The sequence below is a fragment of the Schistocerca serialis genome, chromosome 2 (genome assembly GCF_023864345.2).
Source record: "Schistocerca serialis cubense isolate TAMUIC-IGC-003099 chromosome 2, iqSchSeri2.2, whole genome shotgun sequence".
NCBI lineage: Eukaryota > Metazoa > Arthropoda > Insecta > Orthoptera > Acrididae > Schistocerca > Schistocerca serialis.
Genome location: NC_064639.1, coordinates 869,260,461 through 869,288,284, shown reverse-complemented (window position 1 = coordinate 869,288,284; position 27,824 = coordinate 869,260,461). Strand labels below are relative to the sequence as shown.

The 27,824-nt window shown below is 43.4% G+C and overlaps 1 protein-coding gene across 1 annotated transcript in view; it reads right to left on the bottom strand.

The window, feature by feature from the left end:
* The window catches only part of LOC126458188 (ryanodine receptor), a 740,760-nt gene that overhangs the window by 530,217 nt on the left and 182,719 nt on the right, over window positions 1-27,824 (bottom strand). The window contains exons 3-4 of the mRNA XM_050095064.1: window positions 12,923-13,021; window positions 3,818-3,832 (exon numbers count right to left, since the gene is read on the bottom strand). Coding sequence (XP_049951021.1) covers window positions 3,818-3,832; window positions 12,923-13,021 — 114 coding nt within the window. The remainder of the gene's footprint in view (window positions 1-3,817; window positions 3,833-12,922; window positions 13,022-27,824) is intronic.

Sequence of the window (27,824 nt, the reverse complement as noted above, 5' to 3'; positions counted from 1 at the left end):
GGGTGTGAGGATAGTGGGGTTGTTCCCAGCTGCTCTCAGCTAGTGGGTAACTGATTCCACTTTACTTAGCTTCGGGATTCTGCAGTATGTATGCTACGGGATGGAAACCAAAGTGTTGCAGAAGTGTTTAGATTAGTACTAAATGATCCTCCCTTGCAAAAAAATAGCTCAAATGGCTCTGAGCACTATGGGACTTAACATCTATGGTCATCAGTCCCCTATAACTTAGAACTACTTAAACCGAACTAACCTAAGGACATCACACAACACCCAGCCATCACGAGGCAGAGAAAATCCCTGACCCCGCCGGGAATCGAACCCTGGACCTCCCTTGCAATTTCGTATCTTATATGTATATCAAGTTTTACTCAGAACAAAAAAATATTCCTAAGGCTCAGAAAGAAACACATTACTGCATCTTAACAACTGATGGATGTGACTGGTTCTTTCCTTCGATACAACGTAGAGTTGTATAAGGCATATCAATACTTTTACAGGAAAAAAACCCAACGAGAACATACTCGTATACTCACTGACATATCTCATTGGCGAATCTTCGTGTAAAAACGTGGTGGCGTAATCCGGCTTACAAGAACTGGTGCGCAGGCAACGGCCACCAGAGAGAATCAGCTGTGTCATCATACGTGAATCGATTGTCAGCTGTCACTGACAGCACAGCGAGGTAAGCCGGCCCGACACCGGCGATGCCTCGAACACAATGCACAGCGTAATAGCACGTGATAGAGTTTGAGAGAGGTCACATTGCAATTGTACAGGAGATCATGTTGAAGCTGCGACGTACGTGTTTCAATGTGACAGTGACTGACGTTAGAACGATGGAGTCCAGGAGACGATATCTGCAATCGGCGATTGTTCGCATCGCCCCGAACAGGCCGTATTAAGGGATGATCCGTGTAGTTTAGCGATGTAGCATTTGCAGCTGTTGTCTGGGCGACTGTTCCAAGAGTCCCTAGAACATCCCTATTACTGTCAAACGTCTTCCAATGACGAGCATCAACTACGCTATAGTTTCACTGTGTGTGTGGCAGAGCGTTGTTAAACACAAACGACTAAACTGGTGATAAAGCAGCTGTAACATGCTCAACGACAAACCACGGTTCTGCTTTACCATGGCGGCTGTTGTGTGCTCCGCTGCTGGAATCGAGGGAAATGACGGACACTTCCCAACGTTTCTCTTAGCTCCGTGACCTGGGTAGCTACTAGACTTCTTGTTTCCTCTGACATTAATTCAGGGCACCGTAAGGATACAGTGTTACGCCATGACATGCAGTGGTACATTTGTAGAGGACCAACCGAATTGTCAGTTGTGACCAGTCACATTCTGCCTCAACTCTACAGTCTACTGTAACAGCTCTTTTTCGAGTTTCCCCAAGAGAGTATATACACTTGTTGAGACTGACTCTTGCTTAACGGTCTAGACACCAACATAACATCAAAAGCTAATTCTCGCCTTGAGGCCTTGATTGCGGTGGATTTATGCGCATCTCTAGGTCCAAGGATGCGCTACAGCCCACTAGTAATGAGCCCACACTGTCAACATACACAATGTAAGTACAAAAAGATACTGTCAGTGAATTAAGGTTCTGTCAGTCAATACACAGTTCAATAGCACATTGGAACACGAGTCATAAATATCTTAATACTAACATTTACATAAACTACTCAATAATATTATCATGATACACATTGCATCTTATTTTTAGTTTAGAACATATTTAGTAGTTTGTTTTAAGAGAGATAAATACGTCCAGTTAACATGTCTACTGAATAGAAAAGTGCGAAATAGGATTATATAATTTGGGGCCCTAACAGAAACGAAGCATTTATGTTCTGCATGAAGTGGCAATGCTCAACCACATTTTAGACGCTACTTTACACAATGTTACATCCTTCACTTGCAAACAATTTTTGCTGCTACTCCTGTTCAAAGTCACTCCCTTACCGTTAGACTTAAATCACACAAAAGTTAGCAGTTAAGACAGTTCACTGTGAAAATTATTACCACTATCTCTGTGACTAGTCCCACAGGTTTTTGCCACAAATTCTCATCCTCATCTGCTGTTTAGGTTTCAGGACATCCTGTATAGCTTTGGTGAATGCTTACAGGGCCTCTCTAAAGAAATCTAAACTCAAAGCAAGCACTGGACGCGTTCCGTCAGTCTTGCAACGTCGCCTTCTCGCGAGAAAACTAAAGAGAACTTTTAGAAAAACTATTGACCGAATTCAGCAAGCATTGCCCCTCGTTAATTTCCGTTATGGATCACATTAGATCCATTGGTTGGGAGTGAATGCTTCTGTGGGATAAATTATTTCCGTATGTGAGTGACTCTGAGTTACATCTTGCTTATGACAATTTGCCAAGGGCAAGGTCATTTGGGTTATGGTCACAAAGAACATGATTGTATTAAATGCTAATGTAAAAGAACTTGTTTCGACTGACTAGTAGTGCACCAAGACGGAGTTGGGCACCTGGTCTCGTTCCTCAGTTTTTGTTAGTGGACTATGCCTGGCATGTTTATGTTTTGTTCTATTTACTGACCGTATGGTAATCGGCTGGAGGCTATAAAACTTCAAGAACAGCATTACATATTATCTATACAAATACACAAGGACAAGGTTAGATAATAATGGATAAAGTGGAGTTAAATACAATTTATTAAATGTCCTTTCTTAGATATTTAAGTGCTAAATCTAAAACTATTAGTATTTAGATATGTTATTCCTTTCCGATTAACCAAACACACATTTGATTAATCTGTCACAAGCTTATATACTATACTACAGTATAACTGTAGAATTTCCATCTGCACTTTCTGTTATGCAACTTAGGAATCTCCGGATTATAAATCCAATGGCAGATCAAGCAGCGCTTCTGTTGACATTACTTTATATATATTTTTTATCGCTTAAATTAATTTAAATTATTTTTTTTCATTTCACTGTTTTACAAAATAAAACAATTTTGTAATGAGAATGAGACAAAAATCTTTCTCTGAGAAAGATTGCTCTGAAAACCATACCTGCTTTCAGCCTCTACAGTACGGACATTTTCTGAAGGGATTTTTCTCTCGGAGGTCGCTTCTTCGGAACGGGCCTTCATTTCACAGCTCGTTCCATTAACTGAAGTTAGTAGGAAAATAATTGTCGTAGCAAGCTACTTGTGAGTGGGAGTTTTTAGTGGGAGCTTTACTATTGCATTGGTAAAGCTAATATGCGTTTGTCACGTAGCGCACTGCTAGAACAAAGATGTCTTTCACGAATAACAATAAATGTGAGGTATGAGTACTGTTACGGGGAGCAGAAGCATACAGACTGTTACATCTGGGTTTAGGCGATGGATACGTCAGCACATATCACAGAGCAATTATAGCAACTCGCAACATCTGGGCACACGCAAGTAAGACACATTTGCCGGACGAGGGTAAAAGCAAGGTTTCATATTCTACGGTAATTGCACAAGAAGGTACACACGGAATAGAAACGTTTTCCGGCCTGAAACGTAAATAAAACTGTAAACAGAAGCACATAGGCTAAGTACCAATTATTTGGTGGTCCCAGAAGATGGTAACGGAAGCGATACGCTTTTCAGTCGTCGAATTAGAAAACACCTCTCGAAACAAACAAGCCAAGGACTACTTTTGTCAGCGCCAAGTCGCAAATAAATAATTTTGGATCGTACAAACCTTGGTTAGTGATGGGTTTGTCGAGTAAAATACCAAGCTACTGCAGCTCAAAAGCTGTAAATAAGCAGCATGTTAAGGGGTTATTTGCGGCTGAAAACTTCAGGATTACTTACAAGTGATTCCTGTTCCTGCAAAAGAAAACAGAATTTAAACCAAAAATAGCTCCTGGAACCCATTTTAATTGCAAACAACACACTATGAACAAGTAAATGTTAAATCATTATAGCCAAGGGTCGTAAGTGCCGTTTCCGGAACTATTTTTCCGTGGCAATTGAGGACAAACAGCACGCTATCTATCAAACAGCGTGTTTTACCAGCTGTCGTTTTCATATTTATATTTCGAGGCGTCTGCTGTCATTCGTGCACTGTATTCCTGAATGAAACAATCTACGAATACTAGAGGAGCAGTCAAATAGATTTTAAACTTTCAAGAGGCTATAAAAGAGTTTGTTGGAGAGAAGAAATTTACACGTAATTCAGAAGACGTATTGAATACTGCCGTTTTCTTCGTGAGACAAAGGATCAGCGTCTAAAGAAAGTGAGTGGTTCCCATAGAGTATCGGAAACACTTGAATTTATTGCAAAGGAAGTATTTGAAAGAGGATGTAATAGCCGAAGTTTCTGGAAGGTTTGGTGGCAGTAGAGACGTGTACTATTTTAAAAAGAATTACTGAAGGCTTTTGATCTAATAACCGAAAATACCGGAGCGGAAGTGCTTTGTAAAGAGATATTGGTGAAACTTAAGGCACATCGTGTAGAAGACGGACAAAAGGCAGAGCGTTGTCAATTCTTTCAGCTGGATACTTATGTATGTTCCAAAACATCTTCTTAAATGATTCTCTTTACATCAGGAGAACTGCTAGATTTTGAAGGCAGTGTAATAGATCAACGAGCCAGTTCAGCATTGCGCTTGGCTCTTTTTAATCTGACGCAAAACTTTGTCAATCTTGGGGATTTTGTGTTCTTTTAAATTTGGCATGCTTTTTTTCGTTTCTTCTGCAACAGCGATCTGACCCGTTTTGAGTACCATGAGGGATCAGTACCATCACTTATTAATTTATGTGGTATCTCTCAATTGCCGTCCACACTATCTCTTTGAAAATCATTCCACATCTTTTCTACGCTTACGTGATGAGATCGGAAGGAGTGGAGACTGTCTCTTAAAAAGGCGTCCAGAGCATTTTTATCAGCTTTTTTTAAATATATGTGCTTTGTATTTCTTTTCGATGGTTGTAGATGTTACGGGATCCACCCTAGCAGCAACTGCTTTGTGGTTACTAATCCCTGTATTCGTCATGATGCTCCCTATTTGCCCAGGATTATTCGTTGCCAAGAGGTCACGCATGCTTTCGCAACCATTAACGCTTCGAGTGGGCTCATGAACAAATTGTTCAAAATAATTTTCTGAGAAAGCATTCAGTACAATTTCGGATGACATTTTATGCCTCCTGCCGGCCTTAAACGTATAATTTTTCCAGTATATCGAGAGTAGATTGAAGTCACCACCGACTATAACTGTTTGAGTGGGGTACCTGTTTGAAATGAGACTCAAGTTTTCTTTGAACTGTTCAGCAGCTGTATCTTTTTAGTCGTGGTCCAGTATAACGATCCAATCAGTAGTTTAGTCCGATTGTCAGGTATAACCTCTACCTATAATATTTCGCAGGAACTATCTACTTCAATTTCACTACAAGTTAAACTACTTCTGACAGTAATAAATACTCCACCACCAACTGTATTTAATCTATCCTTTCTGAACGCTGTTAGGTCGTTTGAAAGAATTTCGACTGAACTTATTTCCGTCTTTAACCATCTTTCCGTACCTATAATTATTTGAGCTTCAGTGCTTTCTATTAGGACTTGGAGATCTGGTTCTTTCCCAGCTTAGCTACGAAAATTTTCAACTACAATACCGATCGTTTCTACAACTACCTTAGTGTGTTTTACCTGCCCCCTTTTAGACGGACGCCCTTTCTGTGGTTTCCTGAGAGCCTCCAAACTAAAACCCGCCCAGTCCCTTCCACACAGCCCCCGCTACCCATGTGTGTAGTATACTCCTGACCTATTAAGCGGAACCCGGAAACCCACCACCCGATGGCGCAAGTCAAGGAATCTGCAGCCTACACGGTCACAGAACTCCCTGAGCCTCTGATTCAGACCCTCCACTGTGCTCTGCACCAAAGGTGTGACAGTCGGTTCTCTCGACGATGCTGTAGATGGTGAGCTCCGCCTTAATCTCGCAAGCAAGACTGTTAGTCTTTACCGTTTCCTCTGACTGCCCGAAACCAGAGAGAATTTCCTCCGATCCAAAGCGACACACGTCGATGGCACCGACATGGGCCAACACCTGCAGCTGGCTGCACCCTGTACTCTTCATGGCATCCGGATAGCGCACATCCGGAATGACTTTCCCCGGTATGCACACGGAGTGCACACTGGTTTCCTTCCCCTCCTTGTTAGTCATGTTCCTAAGGGGCCCCTAACGCTGGAGCTCCAGCTACCAGCAAACCCACCCTCTGTGAATGCCCAGATCTTGTGGGCCGAGAAGCTTCCTCTGGAATGGGATGGACGACTGCATCCGGCTCAGAGACTTCGTCAGCCACAGATAACGCCCGAAGCCTGTTCGTCAAAGGAACTGGGGAGGCCCTCGAGCGGGTCGCTTGCTCTGTAGCGTAGGTACTTTTTGTAGGCCAGTTTCCCGACTTGAGAGATAACAAGTGTCCTATATCAAACTGTCTGACTCAGCTTCTTCCACACTACTGTGGTACGTTGTAAACAATGACAAGAGTATTACAGAAAATAATGTACGAGGGCAGTTCAATAAGTAATGCAACACATTTTTTTCTGAAACAGGGGTTGTTTTATTCAGCATTGAAATACACCAGGTTATTCCCCAATCTTTTAGCTACACAACACTATTTTTCAACGTAATCTCCATTCAATGCTACGGCCTTATGCAACCTTGAAATGAGGGCCTGTATGCCTGCACGGTACCATTCCAGTGGTCGATGTCGGAGCCAACGTCGTACTGCATCAATAACTTCTTCATCATCCGCGTAGTGCCTCCCACGGATTGCGTCCTTCATTGGGCCAAACATATGGAAATCGGACGGTGCGGGATCGGGGCTGTAGGGTGCATGAGGAAGAACAGTCCACTGAAGTTTTGTGAGCTCCTCTCGGGTGCGAAGACTTGTGTGAGGTCTTGCGTTGTCATGAAGAAGGAGAAGTTCGTTCAGATTTTTGTGCCTACGAACACGCTGAAGTCGTTTCTTCAATTTCTGAAGAGTAGCACAATACACTTCAGAGTTGATCGTTTGACCATGGGGAAGGACATCGAACATAATAACCCCTTCAGCGTCCCAGAAGACTGTAACCATGACTTTACCGGCTGAGGGTATGGCTTTAAACTTCTTCTTGGTAGGGGAGTGGGTGTGGCACCACTCCATTGATTGCCATTTTGTTTCAGGTTCGAAGTGATGAACCCATGTTTCATCGCCTGTAACAATCTTTGACAAGAAATTGTTACCCTCAGCCACATGACGAGCAAGCAATTCCACACAGATGGTTCTCCTTTGCTCTTTATGGTGTTCGGTTAGACAACGAGGGACCCAGCGGGAACAAACCTTTGAATATCCCAACTGGTGAACAATTGTGACAGCACTACCAACAGAGATGTCAAGTTGAGCACTGAGTTGTTTTATGGTGATCCGTCGATCATCTCGAACGAGTGTGTTCGCACGCTCCGCCATTGCAGGAGTCACAGCTGTGCACGGCCGGCCCGCACGCGGGAGATCAGACAGTCTTGCTTAACCTTGCGGCGATGATGACACACGCTTTGCCCAACGACTCACCGTGCTTTTGTCCACTGCCAGATCATCGTAGACATTCTGCAAGCGCCTATGAATATCTGAGATGCCCTGGTTTTCCGCCAAAAGAAACTCGATCACTGCCCGTTGTTTGCAACGCACATCCGTTACAGACGCCATTTTAACAGCTCCGTACAGCGTTGCCACCTGTCGGAAGTCAATGAAACTATACGAGACGAAGCGGGAATGTTTGAAAATATTCCACAAGAAATTTCCGGTTTTTTCAACCAAAATTGGCCGAGAAAAAAAATGTGTTGCATTACTTATTGAACTGCCCTCGTACATTAAATGTGTTCTAACTCGGAAACTATTAGAAATAAGGCATATGTCCACATGAAGTTTTTTGTCCAGAATAATCAATACTATTAATCCTCAAAGCAAGTACGTTTCCTCCTCACTCAACTTGTGTGCCAAAAAATTCTATCTGTACCATTTATTACCATTTTAATTGTGATTTTTTTCCTTGTTGATTCTTTGCTGAACGTCAATCCATCTGATTTTCGCCAGTCTTCTTGTAACACTACGTTTGAAGACTCTTAATCTATCCATTTTGTCGTATGTTTTTGTTCTAGCTTCGTACGTATACGGAGGAATGCTCAAGAGGTTGCTTATATTTCTGGCTTTAGTAGCAAATTATTTTTGTAGAAAACATTAATTTTATTTTCGTTGCTGTGTATATTACAGCCAAGAGCTAGTACATGTTCTATTTCATTTAACATCCAACTCAGTTTCTGTTCATTTTCTCTGACAGCTGTTGTGTCATGTCGATTTTGTGTCCATGACAAACAGTTCCCACATCTAGACACTTTCTTACTCCCTCGTCAAATGAAATATCAGTGATTACACTGTGCAACCCTGCCTTACAACTTTCCTGGTTTTGACAAATGCTGCAATCTGCGTGACATAAAGGAAGAGCTTTCCCTTTTAACCCTGCAGTTAATACCAAACTGCCCAACAATGAAAAACATTTTATTACATTCCACATTATGAAAACCCTTCTTCAACTCTACGAATGTGATGTAAATTACTTTTCCTAAATCTGCCCCCTATTATTAGCCGTACAATGTTTACGAAGCAATATTTCTGCAGCCATCATACCGTTAAATCGCTATGTGCATTTCACAGATAGTTTACGTTTGCAATATTTATGCTCTCTTAACACAGTTTCGAGAGAAGCTCTTGTTACTGAGAAAGAGCGGCTAAAATCAACGATAGATATCCATTCTTCGTTGAAGCGTACTGACTTACGCCGCTTTATAACAGGACAAACGACGGTACCTGCCACCGAAATCTACTCTCGGTGCGCATTCGGAGGAGTTGGCGTAGTCTAGGAGCCAGTGGGCAGACGACTAGCTAGCGCGAGTGTCAGTGAGTTGAGACGTCACAACACAGGACAACATCGATGACACTTCATTAGACATCATGCAAGTCGTTAATTCATATCCATTTGCTTCCAAACTTAAAGTAATGCATAGCAGTTATGTCAAACGACACAAGTTACTGAGGAACACATACAAAAAAAGAACACATCCATTAAATGTGCAAGGAATTTTCTGTCACCAGGTTTTAGGAAATATTTGAGTTCAGTTTTTAACAGATTTCACAAAAGAAAATTGTCAACTTTTTTCTGTTCGCTGTTAAAGCATATCGATAGACAAAAGCTACTGCACATATTTAATCAAAATAAGTTTATTTCAAAGGATAAATTCTTGAGATAGAAAAAACTGCTAGTATGTCTGCAACTGGAGGCAGTAGAGGAGACGAATTTCACTTCGCCTCATCGCTGTACATTTCACTCGTTACTTTGAGCTAGACACGGGCAAGTGCATTAAAGACTTTCGCGATTATCGTGAGGGACAAGAATTTACTAGCCGTACAGCACATTATAAAACAGCAATTTTACCTAGCGAACCAACGAAGATTCTATATAGGTAGAGTAACGAGCTCAGAACTGAATGTGCACTCTGATGAGTGTCGTATGCACGGAATGACTCAGTGAGATTAAAACTCCCCCACTGATGGGACGAACTCCGATTATTTGTTGGCCACCGCGACACTAACACAAAGATTCAGATGCAAAGAAACTCTCACGTGACGAAGGTGAGCATTCATTTCTATTGACAGCGTGCCTGTGCAGCCAAGTTTCGTTGTGAAAGATCTGAAATACTGCAACTACAGTGATGTAAGCGAACGCCACGAAGCAACTGAGTGCATTGTCTTCATTCATTCGAAGTAACTGGTCAAGATTAAATACTTTTTGAGGACTTGCTTTTAGGAAAGCACACTTTATTGTTTTTCTCCTTCTGCCCGCACATGTTTCGGTGATGTTACATCTTCATCAGTGAGTACTCCTTAAGTGTACTGTAAAACATAAGTAAATGCAGGATGAAAATACATGCAAGTTGGTATTACGGTCATTAGCTTCACAAAACTGTTTTAACAGAAAACATCTACTTTAACAGCTTTTATGGTCGTTAACGTTTCTGTCTTGGGCGGTACAAACACGGCCACTACTAGTGAGCTTTCCCGAAGAAGTCGCTTCAAGATGAATGAGTCAAAAGTAACTAAAAATTCTGGTTTATATCTGATCGATTTTATTACTTGCAATGACTGCCAACAAAACTAGATAAGTCAGATCTATTGTAATTTACTTGTCGAACAGTATATGGAACATCTTTTGTTAACATTCAAAAGTCTCAATCATTTGATGGGGAAGTGACTACTACTAACGGATGAAGGACACACTACTTCCGCACACCGTAGAAGTTCTGCCAGTACATAGAAAGAAATACTGCAAACACTGAGCTTTACAGCGAGAACCATAAGTATCGGTTTTAAAATTAAACTGTATATTGCGGATTACTTCAATGGCAAGAGCTCACAATGACAAATAATTACCGGATGTAATGTGATAGTAGACAGACTCACTAATGGAGGCTTACTAGGAAGACGAAAATGTCCGAGAAGGGAGACTAGAAGTAAAGCAAGACTTGTATAACTGTTTTAGTGTGATATTTATAGATTGTGTACTCAGACTAGGAACGACTTGTGGGCAATCAACGTTACGTCGCGTAATCTATGATTCAGCTTTCTGATCACCATAAGAAGTTGAGTATGTAGTCATTACTTGCAGAATGACTTGTAAGGCAATGACAGTATTCATCACTCGTTTCGTAGATTATCTCGCTGCTGTCACGAAAGGGAGAATACACAAAGCTCTGCAATATCTTCGCCAAGTGTTTGTAGCACATATGCCGAGCTAGGAGATGACCTCTTCGTGTTGTCGCATCAGGATGCTCTTTGCAGTCCCAGAGGAGAAATTTAGAGCTGAAAAACTTACGAGGTGGCTGCAGAAGGCTTGTCTGGTCCCCAGAGAGGAGCGCGTTCGTGCCTTCGGGGAAGTATGAGGCGTTTGATGTGTTGATATTTCTACAGTATTACGAGAGTCGCTATGAAAGTTTTTATGATTCTAAGGTAAGACTGAATGCATATTTCTGGAACTTTTACAGTAAGCGTTTGGCAACTTTACACCTTACGAAGTAACCGTCTCAAGCTGGCCCAATGAGTTCAGGCACGAGAGAAACTCTCTTGAAAAGGGAACTGGTTCGGACGCCTTGTAACGGCCGCTACTGAAGAAAACGAGTTTCGCGTTCGGCCCATGATTGAGCTATCAGTGAAATGGGATCGGATCTGCAGCAGTTTGTAAGATAGCCAGGTTCTAAACATCTATAGTCGATCAATATTGTACCTTGGAACCTCTGATTAAAAATATCCGTGTGCTGAATTTACCAACAAGTGCTAGAGAAACCCGATTCCATGCGGCCAAAACACTAAGTAATATTACAAATAAGGATGTAACATAGCTCTAGTGATTCTGTTTTGAAACTGATTGGAATCTATGTGTTTGATTCTTTCAAGAGTAAACTGGCCCTGCAAAGCGAAATAAGTACGAAATGCTGTGAAAATGTGCGCACATTTTCTGCAGCAAGTGACCACATCGTAAAAGTTTTTATGGTTAAAGACCAGACATTAACTTCAGATTGGCATTCTGGAGTTTACCTGTCCAAACTCTCCGAACGATCCTAGGAGAAACGTTCAAAATCAGGTCCGTCCAGGATCATACTTCATCATGGCAACGCACCAGCTCTTCACGGGGAAAACGAAGGCTCTATTTGAGGATTATCTTCATCCAGTTTATAGGCCTGCTATAGCTCAGTAAGTTCTCTTCCTGGTGCACAATATGAATGAAACTATTGTCGGTTTTTGATTTGAGTCTCTAGTGGCAACCTGTGCTGCTGATGCGTATCTAGTTGGCTCCCAAAAGGAGGCTAATGTGAAGCCTCACTCATTGGACTGATCGGATAGAATGGTGCTAGAATGGGACGTACAGTTGTGCGTTTCAAAAGTCGATAATCATGGTAACAGTCTCAAAATTTTAGTGATATCCCATGTGATCCACGTCATTGTAACCGATGAACTTCAAGTTATAAGACGCATCCCCACTGGATATAATGCTTGTTAGATGGCGAAGAGATTGCTCCACAAGCCTCACGACGCCACAAGATGACCAGGAGGTGCTATGGCGGAGGACACGACCCTGTTATAATGTAATTAGTAAGGCCTAGAAAAAAAAAGGTTGGCGAATTTGCAAAAGAGAAGGATTTAGTGTCTGTGCGTTTACCATTCACTGTCGGGGAGAAAACGGTGATTCTTTTCTCCATAGTTACCAACGCTGGGAAGAACTGGGTACTGGAAACAAAAGACTTCCACAGCGAAGTAGAGTTCCCCAGGAGCACCTATCCAGAGTCGTCCGTAGTCTCAGAAACATACCCGCATGCCTACGCCGAAGCGTTGACACCCAACACGACAGCATCACCGAATGAAATTTAAGAAACCCGCTCCAATTTGTGTAATTACTGAGCTGAATCAACGGGAGACTCTCCCCATAGTCAAGATTTCGTCCAGTGTGAAGAGAAAAAGAAGTGGAGAAATAGCTAAATCAAATCGACAGAAAGTCCTGACTAAAGAAATGATTACTTTACACAAAACGACAGGACTTGGGTAAAGTACAGGAATGCACTCGAAACGTTTAGCATATTTGAATAGTAATTAGATTTCGGAAACACAACGCAATGAAATTAATAAATGAAATTAATAAATGTAATAACAAAATTTTAAAGTACGTGTATGAGTGTCTTTTACACTGCAGAATATCCACACATAGAGAGCAAGTGCACAGCTTGAACAGGACGAAGTAAGACACCCACACAGCACGGACATTGAAGGGAAATAGGGGACGGTGTCAGCAGCAACAGAGGACTTATGCGGCGGCAGTACAGCGTGCAGACTCACCGTCTCCGAGCCCGCGGCCGTGACCAGCTCTTGGAGAGCGCGCACTGACAGAGCTTGCTCGATCACGAACACGCACTGCGACAGGTCTGGCGGGATGTTCTGCAACACAAGGCACAAGGCTCAAGATTAACGTCTTGCAACGAATTACGGTTCGTCAATCAGCGGCGCTGGGTTAAGTTGCAGGCAACAAGCAGTATGTCCCACAACCTAAATATATCAAAATTAATATTTACTGTAAACTACGCCACTTACGGAGCTACGTAATCACATACTATGGTAATACATTTCACTATATAGAGTCGAAGTAATTGGTGTGTCTGGAATTGGGAAGGGAACGATGTGCAAATAATGGAAACGAGGTGACATGAGTATTCTCTGCAGGTGCAAGAATGTTTCCACACTCGCAGATAAGCTAGAATAAAGTGCTTACTTGTGGTATAGCCTAATGAGTCTGCAAGCTGTAACAAAATAACTGGTACCATGGCTGACCAGTTCAAGTAGCAAGTGAATTTCACAGCCCTTGCGGAAGACCTAGAGTTGAGAGAACCTAAACAAAGGTAGGACCAAGGGTTGCCGAAGACTGGCCCAAGGGTGGTGTCGTCAAAGTTTTTCAGAGAACTAGAACGTTGGCTGTTATTAACAACTGGCTTTTCCCTGTGGTTTTACCCGTGTACGTGTATGTTACATGTAATACACACATCTCTTCCTCCCCCTCTCTTGGCCCCTCTCTTCCTCCCCCTCTCTGCTCAGCTCCACATTCCCCCTCTTTATGTCATCTCCTCCCTTCCTCTCTGTCTCTCTCTCAGCCCATTTGCTCCTTTTCCCTCTCTCCTTGTCCATCTTGTCTTCCCTCACTCTCTTTGCTGTCCACCTCCTCCTCTCTTCATCTTAACCTTCCCTCAGATATGCCCATCAGCACGTGTAGCTCCTGTAAAAGAGATCGATAAAGCAGCCTGATTCGACTTCCACAATGTGCCTGTCGTGCAGGGCAGCCTACTCGTCAGAGAGCTGAAAAATCATTGTTTGCCCCTGATGTGCAGGCTGCCCTGGGAATCACGTTGATAACGCAAGCTGACACTTCTCCAACACCACATACCTATCAAGAAGGGTAGCCTATACGGCAGTGGCAGAAAAAACACGTTTTTCACTGTATCTTCGCTTCTATCGGAGCCAGGAGGCTACAAACCCCATAGTGCTGATACTAGTTAAGTTTGCTGTTTATGTGCCAGAACTGGCTGAAATTGATCCACGGGTTTGGAGGAGGACCTGGACATACATACATACATACATACATACATACTTTTATAATATTACTTGAAAATACAGCTCTTCAGTTGCACAGGTAAAAAATTTTCAACTTTACCTAGGTTTCAACTGCTCTAAGGCAGCCTTCATCAGAAGTAAAAATTTTTACATTACCTATAACAGAGTCTGTCAGCAGCAACAAAGGACGTGTGCGGTGGCAGTAGAGCGTGCAGACTCACCGTCTCCTATAACAGAGTCTGTTATAGGGAATGTAAATTTTTTTTTACTTCTGATGAAGGATGCCTTAGAGCAGTTGAAACCTAGGTAAAGTTGAAAATTTTTTACCTGTGCAACCGAAGAGCTGTATTTTCAAGTAATATTATAAATTTCGTCTACAGTTGCTGCATTATCGGCAATGTTCAAAATTGATACACACATACAATATGCTTTATAAATATATTCTGAGGCAGCCAGTCAGTTGGTTTTAGGTAGAGTATGGGAAACAGGCGATTCTTCAATGAGTTGAGAAAAGCGTGGAGAGATGACAGAGATACACGTATAGAAAGAACAGGACAAGTGATCACAAGTTTGCTTGACCCTTGCGAGAGTGTCACAGAGATACTGAAAAACATGAACTGGCACACGCTTGAAGATCGACGCCAATTATCCTGCAAAGAGCTACTTACAAAGTTCCAAGAACCAGCTGTAAGTGAGGAATCTGGGAATACCCTAGAACTCCCTACATATCGCTCTCGTTGGGACCATAAATACAAGAGATGTCAATGGAACGGGAAGAGGCCCTAATGGGTGTCGCAGTGGGATGTGTCTCTGTCCCGTGAACTTCACAGTGGTTTACAGATGTAGATGTTTACTAATGAATGACAGGCTGAAGCTGGCACTCGCCAAGGTGTTAGTGGGTGGCGAGAGAACGGGGGACTGCGTGGCTCCACCTGTGAATGAGTACAGAAGCGCGAGCAGCGAACCGCCGCTCACGTTCCACCGACGAAACAGTAAGTCACTCAACCATTTCACCTGTCTTTAAGGAGCGTGTTTATGCGCAAATACTGAAGCATTCTGGCGTAGGTAGTATAAAGGGAAGTGAATAGAGGACTCGATTGGAAATAGTCTGCGGAATTGCCGACAGCAGACTGGGTAAAGGCGCGCTGTCACGTTTCCATTGCTGGCGTAGCGTTCGCAAGCATAGCGGAACTTGATTGATTGTGTTTCGTTAGACGGCCATGAAACGCATTTTATCGAAATTGAATAACTGTTATTGTACAGTTCTATTTGTATTCAAGTGTCTCTTCGCAAGTATTTAGTTTATCCTTGTAGCTGCTTTGCATAATAGTATATGTCCTATTGATATAGATCTTGTCCACCTGAAAATCTCGGAATTTCCCCCATCCAACGAAAGAACCACACATATTCTAGACTCAAGCACTTCAAGGACCTTACAAAGTTTTGAAGGTTGACAGCCGTTGGTTCATGGAGTTTTGAGTCTAAAATGTGGACTGCAACCATAATGTAGAATGTATGGAGAAGGCAAACAGCAGCTGTAAGTCGTTTACATTAGGGGCTTAAAATGCTACTGTTGTTTTGTGCTTGCGGGTGTTGTTTCCGTGACCTGTGGAAACCAGCGAGCCGAGATCTATTCCGCACTGCTCAAGCACAATTGACCCCACCTAACGTAACTTCTGAGCTCTCTCACATAACATATACACCCAACACTGCATACATCATGTGAAACAACATAAGCAGGTTCTAATAAAAGCGCCAACGTCACCACTCAGTTCTCAATCTGCAGTAAACAAAACTAAGTCACGACAAGGCATTTTGATTAACTTTGTGGAAGCACTGTTTATATCTTACGCTACCATAATTTTATTCACTAAAATTGTTAGGCCACGAGTTGTTCCTGTTGGCAGAACCAACGTAAATGGAGCAAGATAACTGTACAAAACATCACACCAATGTTGCGGAATAATATAGTCAGACCGATTCGCCGACTCGTGATTGCCGAGGAAAAAGTGCTTTTGCGAGCGGTATCGTCTCCCGACGAGCTCCCCACAACGGATGTTTGTGCCAGCCCACCAGAGGCCGGTACGGCTTTCCACGCTACTTTTGCTTGTAGCATAATAATACGAGGCGCATTCCAAATCTAAGATGTGCTGACCAATATTTAACTGATGGTAGGGCTGAATGAAGTTCCACTTATGCAGCACTGTCTGTCGACTCTTTAGGAAACTACAGCAGTGTTAGTTTGACTCAGTAATTGTTTACCATTATGTCAGAGCAGATGACAGTGATCGAGACAAACATAAATCCCACCAGTTATGAAGTGCGAGCGTGATTAAATTTTCGCTGGCAAAAGGATCTTCAATTGCTGAAATCTATCGTGAGCTACGCCTAATGTATGGACCTGAAATAATAAGTGACAAAAGTCTTTGAAAATGGTGTCGAGAGTTTCAAACTGGCTGCACAAATGTTCACGATGATCAGCGGACTTGCAAGACCCAGTATTCGGACCAACGAAATCACGGATGAAGTGAACCGAAAACTTGTAAGTGATCGGCGATTGACGATTAGTACTCTGGCTAATGAATTCTAAAATGCTCGAACCAAAATTTACAAGACTGTTACTGAACAGCTTGCAGCTTGGATGTCACAAACTACGTGCGAGGCGGGTTCCACAAATGCACACTACTGCTCAAAATCGAAACAATAGTCAATGCATTGGCGCCAGCCATTCAAGTTCACCCAAACCAAAAAAGTTTAAGCAACCACTTTTTCGATCAAAAATGGGCGTCGTTTTGATTGTTTTCATTGACCGTGGGTCATCAATTACAGATGATGTATACTGTGTAAAGCTAACAAAACTGAGACGTGCGATGTAAAATTGACGCTGCGGGGAACTGTGCCTGGCATAAACCTCCTCCACAAAGGACCCTCACACCGTTGCCAAAACCAAGGAAAAGATTCAAGATTTTTATTTGCAACTTTTTGATCACCCTCCGTACAGTCCCGACCTTGCCTCGAGGGCTATTTCCTCTTCTTTCATTTTAAAACGTTTCTGGGTGGACAACGATATCAAATCGACAATGAACTCAAGACTGGCATTACGAACTGATTCAATTCCTAGGCAGCAGGTGTCCTATGCAGATGAGTTGAAGGAGCTGGTGCAGCGCTACATTAAGTGTACAGATGTGAACTGCGGTTATGAGGCAAAGTAAAGTAGATATGCAGTAAAGTACATACATCAAAAAAGTTTTCCATCACCTCGGTTCCGAGAGTTCGGGAACCTGCACATAAAATTGGCATAGAGACCAGCATAAACACCATTTCCGCCCTTTTTATTGCTCATGAAAACCACACATTGCATGTTGAACCACCATACTGCGAGACCTTCAGAGATGGTGGTCCAGATAGCTGTACACATCGGTACGTCTAATATCCAGTAGCACGTCCTCTTGCATTGATGCAAGCCTGTATTCGTCGTGGCATACTATCCACAAGTTCATCAAGGCGCTGTTGGTCCAGATTTTCCCACTCCTCAACGGCGATTCGACGTAGATACCTCAAGATAACTCAGAGTGGTTGGTGGGTCACGTCGTCCATAAACAGCCCTTTTCAATCTATCACAGGCATGTCCGATAGGGTTCATGCTGGCCACTCGGAGTCGAGCGATGTCGTTATCCTGAAGGAAGTCATTCACAAGATGTGCACGATGGGGGCGTGAATTATCGTCCATGAAGGCGAATGCCTCGTTAATATGCTGCCGATATGGTTGCACTATCGGTCAGAGGATGACATTCACGTATCGTACAGCCGTTACGGAGCATTCCATGACCACCAGCGGCGTACGTCGGCCCCACATAATGCCACCCCAAAACAGCAGGGAACCTCCACCTTACTGCACTCGCTGGACAGTGTATCTAAGGCGTTCATCCTGACTGGGTTGCTTCCAAACACGTCTCCGACGATTGTCTGGTTGAAGACATATGCGACGCTCGTCGGTAAAGAGAACATGATGGTAATCCTAAATGGTCCATTTGGAATGTTTTTGGGCCCATGCGTACCGCAATGCATGGTGTCGTTGTTGCAAGGATGAACCTCGCCGTGGACGTCGGGAGTGAAGTTGCGAATCATGCAGCCTATTGCGCACAGTTTGAGTCGTAACCCGGCGTCCTGTGGCTGCACGAAAAGCATTATTCAACATGGTGGCGTTGCTATCAGGGTTCCTCCGAGCCATAATCCGTAGTTAGCGGTCATCCACTGCAGTAGTAGCCTATGGGCGGCCTGAGCGATGCATGTCATCGACAGTTCCTGTTTCTCTGTGTCTCCTCCATGTCCGAACAACATCGCTTTGGTTCATTCCGAGACGCCTGGACACTTCCCTTGTTGAGAGCCCTTCCTGACACAAAGTAACATTGCGGACGCGATCGAACCGCGGTATTGACCGTTTAGGCATGGTTGAACTACAGACAACACGAGCCGTGTACCTCCTTCCTGGTGGAATGACTGGAACTGATTGGCTGTTCGGACCGCCTCCGTCTAATAGGCGTTGCTAATGCAATGTTGTTTACATCTTTGGGTGGTTTTAGTGACATCTCTGAACAGTAAAAGGGACTGTGTCTGTGATACAATATCCACAGTCAACGTCTATCTTCAGGAGTTCTGGAAACTGGGGTGATGCAAAACCTTTTTTCATGTGTCAATAAAACCTTTTTCTCGTGAGATTATTTTTTAAGACTAAACGGACCTTAGTTTTGGAATACGCTCCGTACCTTAGCTAAGGCTCTGAGAAACACTTAATCTTAACGAGTGACTTGGTAGTAGACTAACTCTCTCCGCTTATATGTGTTGAATTTAGGAAGCAGTTTTTATATTATTCACGATTTCAGTGCTGGGATGTGATTCGGTGGCTCTGTTTTTGTCGGATTCTGGTATTCGTTAAGCGTTCAAAGCCGCCTGGACCAATGGCTTCTCCACCCCCAAGCAATCAACTGCTGATCATGGTGCCGACACATCGTCAATCCTCCGCTGGCCGCATCCCAAGAGTTCATTCACAAAGAGCGACTGTTGTTCTTCAGATCCTCGGCCAGCATGTCTGCCGACACTTTCCACTTCTGCTTCGGCCTCCACGTCATATTTGAGCGTAGCCACAGGACGTGACATTAAACTTGTTGTCTCCTTACATGTGTCCCGTTCCATTACGATGTCCGATCACAAGGTATCAAGTTGGCGGTAAGAACATGTTGCTGGCAATTTGGGTCGCACGTCTTGACACGAGGACAGACACTTGTTGACACCAAAGATGATTCTCATATTTCGTGCAATCGGTGTTTAATATATCTATTTTTTTGCACTACAGGTAGTTTTTATAATTTTTATTTTAGGTTTATTATTATTATTATTATTTTATTGTCACCAATTCCACAGCTCCGTTGTGCCCTCTGGCGCGGAGTGAAATGAAAAGTAGTTTCAATTTTGCTCTGAGACCGATACATTGTTTAAAAAATTTGCGCTACACGTTTAAGCAGCTCGAGTTTTTATACCTGAAAATGCACTCGAAGGTCTCTTGTGCGAGAGAAGTCGTAACATACAGATAATTATCAAAACAATGGAAATACTTAAAGGAAAATGATTAATAAGCCATTAGACGTATTACCGTCTGTCGTGCCACCGATATTCTAGGGAGAATAACTGCATTCTATCCTCAATGTGATTCCAGACTAGTTATATAGCACATGCCACTGAATGGAGCTCTCAGTTCTGTCGACGATATTGAGGGAGGAAATTCCTGTCGGGTTCTGTGCTCTAAAACTGACCTCTGACGTTCGATAGTATCGAAATCGGTTATTGCGAAGGTCGAGGAAGGTGTTGCAGATCTGCATACTTGTATGTTTCTATATGAGTGTACTAGTACTCCAGAAGTCACCGTACTTTATCTTGTAGAAGGTACTTCTCGTCGCATTCGTTTTCCCGTCATCCTCGAGAATGGCGCGAATGGCAGATATGCTATTGTAAGCCTCTGTATGAGAACGAATTTTCGTTTTCCCGCCTTAATCGTTTCATGTAACATGTGTGGAAGGAAATAATGTGTCTCATGAGCGTTCTTGGAAACTGCGGTCTGCTGCTGTGTCTACCACTGTGATTTGACGAGCATCTGCATTAAGCTTGGGAAGACCAGCGATGAAATGACCAATTTACAAGAGTTGGACTACAATATGGAAACACCGCGAGCAATGCATGCTTGAACATAAAAGCAGATGCTAGGCAAGCCTGGAGATTGCGCTGTTATATCTGAGCACGAACGACACCTGTGCAGTGCTGTCGATACTTTGCAAGTTCAATCGTGGTCACAACAGTGTTCCGAGTAGTTGTGAGTGCATTATTTCGTAGGTACATGAATTCGAACTTGGGAAAATTGTTGGTGCTAGTATGGTGGGCGCCTCCGTAACCAAGGATGCCAAAGTGTTTGATGTCTCAAAAGGTACCGTATCGAAGCTTTGTACCACGTATAGGGAAAGTGGAATACCATTATACGCTAACTCACAACTTAAACGACAGTGTGTGTTGATTGATCGTGACGGACGGTCTTTGAAGAGGATTGTGACGCAAAACAGGGACGACAGCTGCCAAAGTCACTGCAGAACTGGATGTCACACTTGAGAACCCTGTCAGCACCAAACAACACGAAGGGAGGTCCGAATTGCAGCGAGAGTTGGAATTCCAAAGCCACTCATCAGTGATGCAAATGCCCATAACAGGCAAACGGGGTGCCGAAACCATGAAATGAAATGAAATGTCGTGTGACGAGGGCCTCCCGTCGGGTAGACCGTTCGCCTGGTGCAAGTCTTTCGATTTGACGCCACTTCGGCGACTTGCGCGTCGATGGGGATGAAATGGTGATGATTAGGACAACACAACACCCAGTCCCTGAGCGGAGAAAATCTCCGACCCAGCCGGGAATCGAACCCGGGCCCTTTGGATTGACAGTCTGTCGCGCTGACCACTCAGCTACCGGGGGCGGACGCCGAAACCATAAAACCTGGTCTATGGAGCTATGGAAGAATGTCATTTGGTCGCATAGGTCTTGTTTCACGCTGTTTCCCACTTCAGGCCGCGTTTACGTCCCAAGAGTGAAACGTGGGTTCGGTGATGATCTGGGCAGCTGTATCGTAGTATTCCGTGGCCCCCATGCTTTACAAGGCCGCAGTATCGCCGATAAGAGCCGCGCGGGATTAGCCAAGCCGGTACGGTAGCTCAGCGTGCTCGATTCTGGACACGCGTATAACCGAGCATGATCGATCAGCCGGCCGGAGTGGCCGAGCGGTTCTAGGCGCTACAGTCTGGAACCGCGCGACCGCTACGGTAGCAGGTTCGAATCCTGCCTCGGGCATGGATGTGTGTGATGTCCTTAGGTTAGTTAGGTTTAATTAGTTCTAAGTTCTAGGCGACCGATGACCTCAGAAGTTAAGTCGCATAGTGCTCAGAGACATTTGACCGACCACCGCTGACGTCTCACCTCGACTCGCTGCACTGTACTGTGCAAATCCAACGCCTATCTCTCTCACACACACACATACACATACACACGCACAATGTATTTATCTCTGTCTCTCACTCTCTCTTTCGATACAAAAGTAACGTTTACAAGAATGGTTACGTGACACAGCTAAATTCATAAAGCACTTGGAAAGTAAAATGATATTTCAATACAATCATAGCCGGCACGGTAGCTCAGCATACCGGCACGGTAGCTCAGCGTGTTCGGTCAGAGGGTTAGCTGCCCTCTGTAATAAAAAAAAACTGAGTTAATCGATCAACAACGAACTTAAACGGATGTCTTACGACGTCCGTCCCGAGCAGATGCAACGAACTAAAGCTAACAAAATGAGATTTTTTATAAAAAAAAAAGGCGCTCGAAGGCGCTGCAGCCATGGACTGTGCGGCTGGTCCCGGCGGAGGTTCGAGTCCTCCCTCGGGCATGTGTGTGTGTGTGTGTGTGTGTGTGTGTGTGTGTGTGTGTGTGTCCTTAGGATAATTTAGGTTAAGCAGTGTGTAAGCTTAGGGACTGATGACCTTAGCAGTTAAGTCCCATAAGATTTCACACACATTTGAACATTTTTTTATTGCCGATAACTATGCTATTATTTTGGCTGATCAGGCCCATTGCTTGGTACAATGTCTGTCCTCTAATGAGGCTGCTGTGTTTCTAGATGACAGGGCCCTTGTTTACAGAGGTCACAACGTCCAGAACTGGTTCTTTGAGTACGAGGATGAATTGTCGCATCTCCCCTGGCCACTGCAGTCATCACCAGATCTCAATATTACTGACACTTAGTGGTGTACTTTGGAGAGGAGGTTGCTTGATCGCTATCCACTTCCATCATTCTTACCTGAACCTACCAGTTTTTTTCAGGGAGAATGGTATAAGATTCCCTTGGAAACCATACAGGACCTGTGTTTACCCATTCCGCGACGACTGGTAGCTGTTTTGAAAGGCAACAGTTTTCCTGCACGTTATTGAGCATGGTAATGTGTTGTGTGTGGTGTTACCATGTTCTTGTCTCCCCTCTGTAGGTTATGCTAAATCGAGTGGCGGAAAGCGCTGCCCTTCTATTGGTCTTCGCTCTATTCTCCAGCTGTCTGCTGTCAGGCCTGTTTGATATGGATTCGCTACAATTTGTATCAGAATCGTTCCAAACAAATCTTTCTTTTGATCGCGTTTCCCAATAGTGAATCCACTTGTTCGTTTCTTTTCATGTCGTTTTGTACCGATTGGGAGAAATATCTGTGCATTAAATAAACAGAATTTGACAACTGCATCAGAAATTACTTACAGAGACGCCCTAAAATACCAATAGAAATTTAAAAGATATTGCGATCGTAGGAACGATTATTGACTGTAACTGTTTAAGACTAATTAGTTGGGAAGTATTTTTCGAACCATAGAGTTTTATCCATTATGCGACGTTCTTTTCTCCTACTTAAAAAACACAAAATAAAGCTAAAAATCCGTAAAGGAAAGGAAGAACAATTGCGAAATGTTTGCAACAATAACTTATACCATAGGTTGGTCTAATAATCTCACGCTGTTGTAATTTCCTGTATCACATACCTACGAAGTGTATTTAAGTAATCGTAAGTTTAACTTTCGCTGTTGTTTTTGTTATGGTCTTCCGTCCTGAGACTGGTTTGATGCAGCTCTCCATGCTACCCTATCCTGTGCAAGCTTCTTCATCTCCCAGTACCTACTGCAACCTACATCCTTCTGAATCTGCTTAGTGTATTCATCTCTTGGTCTCCCTCTACGAATTTTACCCCCCACGCTGCCCTCCAATACTAAATTGGTAATCGCTTCATGCCTCAGAACATGTCCTACCAACCGATCCCTTCTTCTAGTCAAGTTGTGCCACAAACTCCTCTTCTCCACAATTCTGTTCAATACCACCTCATTAATTATGTGATCTACCTATCTAATCTTCATCATTCTTCTGTAGCACCACATTTATATATCGTCCATGTTTCACTTCCATACATGGCTACACTCCATACAAATACTTTCAGAAACGACTTCCTGACACTTAAATCATACTCGATGTTAACAAATTTCTGTTCTTTAGAAACGCTTTCCTTGTCATTGTCAGTCTACATTTTATATCATCTCTACTTCGACCATCAAGAGGTATTTTTCTCCCTAAATAGCAAAACTCTTTTACTACTTTAAGTGTCTCATTTCGCCGGCCGGGATGGCCGAGCGGTTCTAGGCGCTACAGTCTGGAACCGCGCTACCGCTACGGTCGCAGGTTCGAATCCTGCCTCGGGCATGGATGTGTGTGATGTCCTTAGGTTGGTTAGGTTTAAATAGTTCTAAGTTCTAGGGGACTGATGACCTCAGAAGTTAAGTCCCATAGTGCTCAGAGTCATTTGAACCACTTTTTTTTTTTTTTTTTGGACTAATTTCCTAATCTAATTCCCTCACCATCACCCGACTTAATTCGACTACATTCCATTATCCTCGTTTTGCTTTTGTTGATGTTCATCTTATTCCTCCTTTCAAGACACTGTCCATTCCGTTCAACTGTTCTTCCAAGTCCTTTGCTGCCTCTGACAGAATTACAATGTCATCGGCGAACCTCAAAGTTTTTATTTCTTCTCCATGGATTTTGACGCCTACTCCGAATTTTTCTTTTGTTTCTTTTGGCTAGCAGTATTAAATTATTATGAAGAGATAATGAGGAATCTTAGCTGCAGAAACACACCACAACGGAGCATAAAGTGGATCACGTAGTTAAGAATTAATAACTGAGAACCGATTTTATCTACTGATTTTATATGACTGACATCATACTACATTTGAAAATGACGGAAAGTCGAAACGCGTAAGGTTGTTGAAAAATAAAATGTGTGGTCAAGAAGTCAGTAAAGTTATTAAAAGTAAAATTTATTTTGTATACACAATATATTATATTTCGTTCTACTCCTAAAGTGATCACTTGAGTGGTTAGTTCTATCAAGGTAAAGGACAGTGAACGTTAAAGATTAGTAGCAGTACTGGAAGATTCTCTAGCAGCACCGAAATCTCTTGTGACGCTGACTGTGCATCGACACTCGCTGTCTCTCTACGCTGTGGGAACGTCGAGTGGCGGCGCTTTGCTTGTGAAACCTGGACGCTCACTGCGAGCTGCGCGGCAGGCGGTTGTGGGGGTGGGAGAGGGTCGGGGGAGGGAGCGGGAGTGAGGTGCTTTTAGCGCAGTCTCTTTGTCAAGGGAACCGCTGCCCGCACGTCCAACTTTGCGCGGCTGAATGCGCCGCGCGAGTAGCAGAAAGTTGGGCCGAGTGTTGCCTCGCTGCCAAACACGCCTCCCCACCACCTCCTCGCGTCCCGCGCTCTGCTTTAAGCACACTGTAACCGTACTGCTTCCCTTTTCTAACGATCTCTATTTCTTTCTCGATTTTTTACTCATCCGGAACGTCCAACGTTTGTAAATTGTGTAACTGTAAACGGCGCCTGGTGTTGATTTGTCTGGTAGGCGGTGTCATCTGTAGGCAAATACTCGAACTTTTTGTTACTCTCCGTCACTAATATTTGTATCGATTTGTTGTTGTGTATTTAAAATTTTAAATAGCGCTTTTGAATTTATTTGACATGAAACAACAATTCTGAAACGAATCCGTTATTCTCAAGATGATGAATTAGAGTAAAAAATGGTTAAATAGGTTCCAGAATATATTTTGCGCAAGGGTTCTGATCAGTATAGCCATTGTTTGACTACGAAATCGCATCAGTAAAGGCCGTTGCACCAGTCCAGGCAGACCTCAAACTAGAGCCGGTAGATCCGGTTTAAGCACCGCTAATGCGAAATTTGTACACTCGGTGTGTCATAATTAGTAGTGAAAACAATGTACAGAGGGGTCCAGAAAAATATAGACACTCGCTGATAGTAAATATTAATGAAACAAAATAATATATCGTTACAATTCTTGCACGGGGTGAGGTTATTTTATGTGTTGAAAGTGACCCCTATTAGCAGCCAAACAACGTCGATGCCACTGAACTGTTGACCGAAATACGGCTGTCAGTGTTGCCGATTTGATAGCCGCACAGGACGCCACGATGGTTTCTCGTAGCTCATTCAATGTAGCTAACTTCGGTTTTTCAAGGTCCTCCGTTGGTAGATGCCAAGACGTGTAAGATCAGGAGACCGTGGTGGGTACTCAACAGCTCCTCTTCAACCTGTCCATCGTCCACGTAGATTTTCTTCCAAGTGGACTCTGACATCTCTGTGGTAGCGAGGTGGAGAACCATCTTGTAGGTAAAAATATTTCATTTCCAAACACATCACGAATGGCAGGTAAGGTCAATGTTTGCAGCATATGAAGATACACCTCACCAGTTATGGTGTCTTCAAGGAAGAATGGTCCAGTCAAACCGCGTGATGACTGACCCCCCCCCCCCCCTCCCCACACCCTGTTGATCTACATGCTTGTCCACATGAACTGAGGATTTTCAGGAGGCCAGTACACAAAGTTGTGGCGGTTTACAATACTGCTCAGTTTGAATTGCGCCTCGTCAGACCAGATAACCATCCCTGCAAACTGTTCATCCTTGCGAAGCATGCCTTCAAACCACTCGCAGTACTCCATGCTTCGAGCCGGGTCGTCCTCGTTCGTAGCAGGCAGAAATCTTGGAACGTAAACTTTCCAGCCTTCCGAATTCGTCGGACGCTTGATCGGCTTCTCCCGCTTTCACGTACACTTTACTTCACAGATTTTTGAGGTGACCTAGTAAAATGGACACAGCAGCGCTGGAAGCTCGACTTGTTGATGTTTTTGGTCGGCCAGACCTTTACTTAATGCACATCCGTCGGCTTCAGGTTCATCCCGAATACGATAAATTGCTGTACGTGTTGTTGGCTGAGTTCTTTACACATTAAATCATTGACGATGTACCTCCATAGTGTTTTCGTACTTCCAGAACCACTTCAATACGGCCTTGCGTTGCTCAAACGACAATCTTACTTCATTCATTGCTGCACTGTCATCTGGCAAACGCGCTAAGATCTGTAGACAAAACAATGGACTACGTCACCGCGGAAAGATGCGATATGTCATTTGTTTCCAAAGATAATATCTTTCAAAGAGTGTCTACATTTTTCTGGTCCCCTCTATTTCCACACTCACTAGATTTAGACTTATTTTTATTGGTTTTATCATGCCATCTCTTGTTGCCCCTTGTCCATGTGTTTATATTTTTACTAAAGATTACAGTTAGCCGTAGCGCAGGTAATGTGTTAAATGTTTTGTTTTGCTTCATTACTAAATCCTGCTTATTATTGTTTCTTATTTACTTTGTCAATTACTGTAGCAACTCATCTTATTTCCATTTTTATTTAGTAATTTATTATCATGTTGTTGTTGTGGTCTTCAGTCCTGAGACTGGTTTGATGCAGCTCTCCATGCTACTCTATCCTGTGCAAGCTTTTTCATCTCCCAGTACCTATTGCAACCTACATCCTTCTGAATCTGCTTAATACTGTTCAATACTGTTGTGAACAGGCGTTTCTACCTCTGTGTAGCGAGTTTCTTTTCCAGTAATCTGTCGGCAGTTTAACGACTGCTGCAAAATCCGCTGGCCCTGACCAGAAAACCTTCCTCCTTCCTGAATAGACGGGCCGTTTTCACGTCTTGGAACCTGTGTTCCGCACCTTAGCGGATTTCCTTGTGCCTTGTTCCCTTGCTAGCCATGATCCAGAGTCGCGAGCGTCCATCAGCGGCATCCTCCCACATTCCGCACCTGAACGCACTAAGATACAAATTGCATTTGCAAATGTCCAATCTCTGCCAGCTCATCTCAACGAGTTCCGTCATGTATTTCAAGACACAGACATCCATGTAACACTTCTGTGGGAGGCCTGGCTCAAAACAAGGTATTTCCACAAGTTCGATAAATCTAGGCGGCTACATCTTTCTAAGACGTGACAGATGTAATAGATGACAGGGTGCAGCAGGGGAATACATACGCTCTGATTTATCACCTTCTGTGCCACACACACACAACAATAACGAAGATAAACGAATGGAATCTATCGTCATATAGATCAAATCCCTTAACAAAAGTGAATGATATATGGCCTCTTCAAACCTCCGA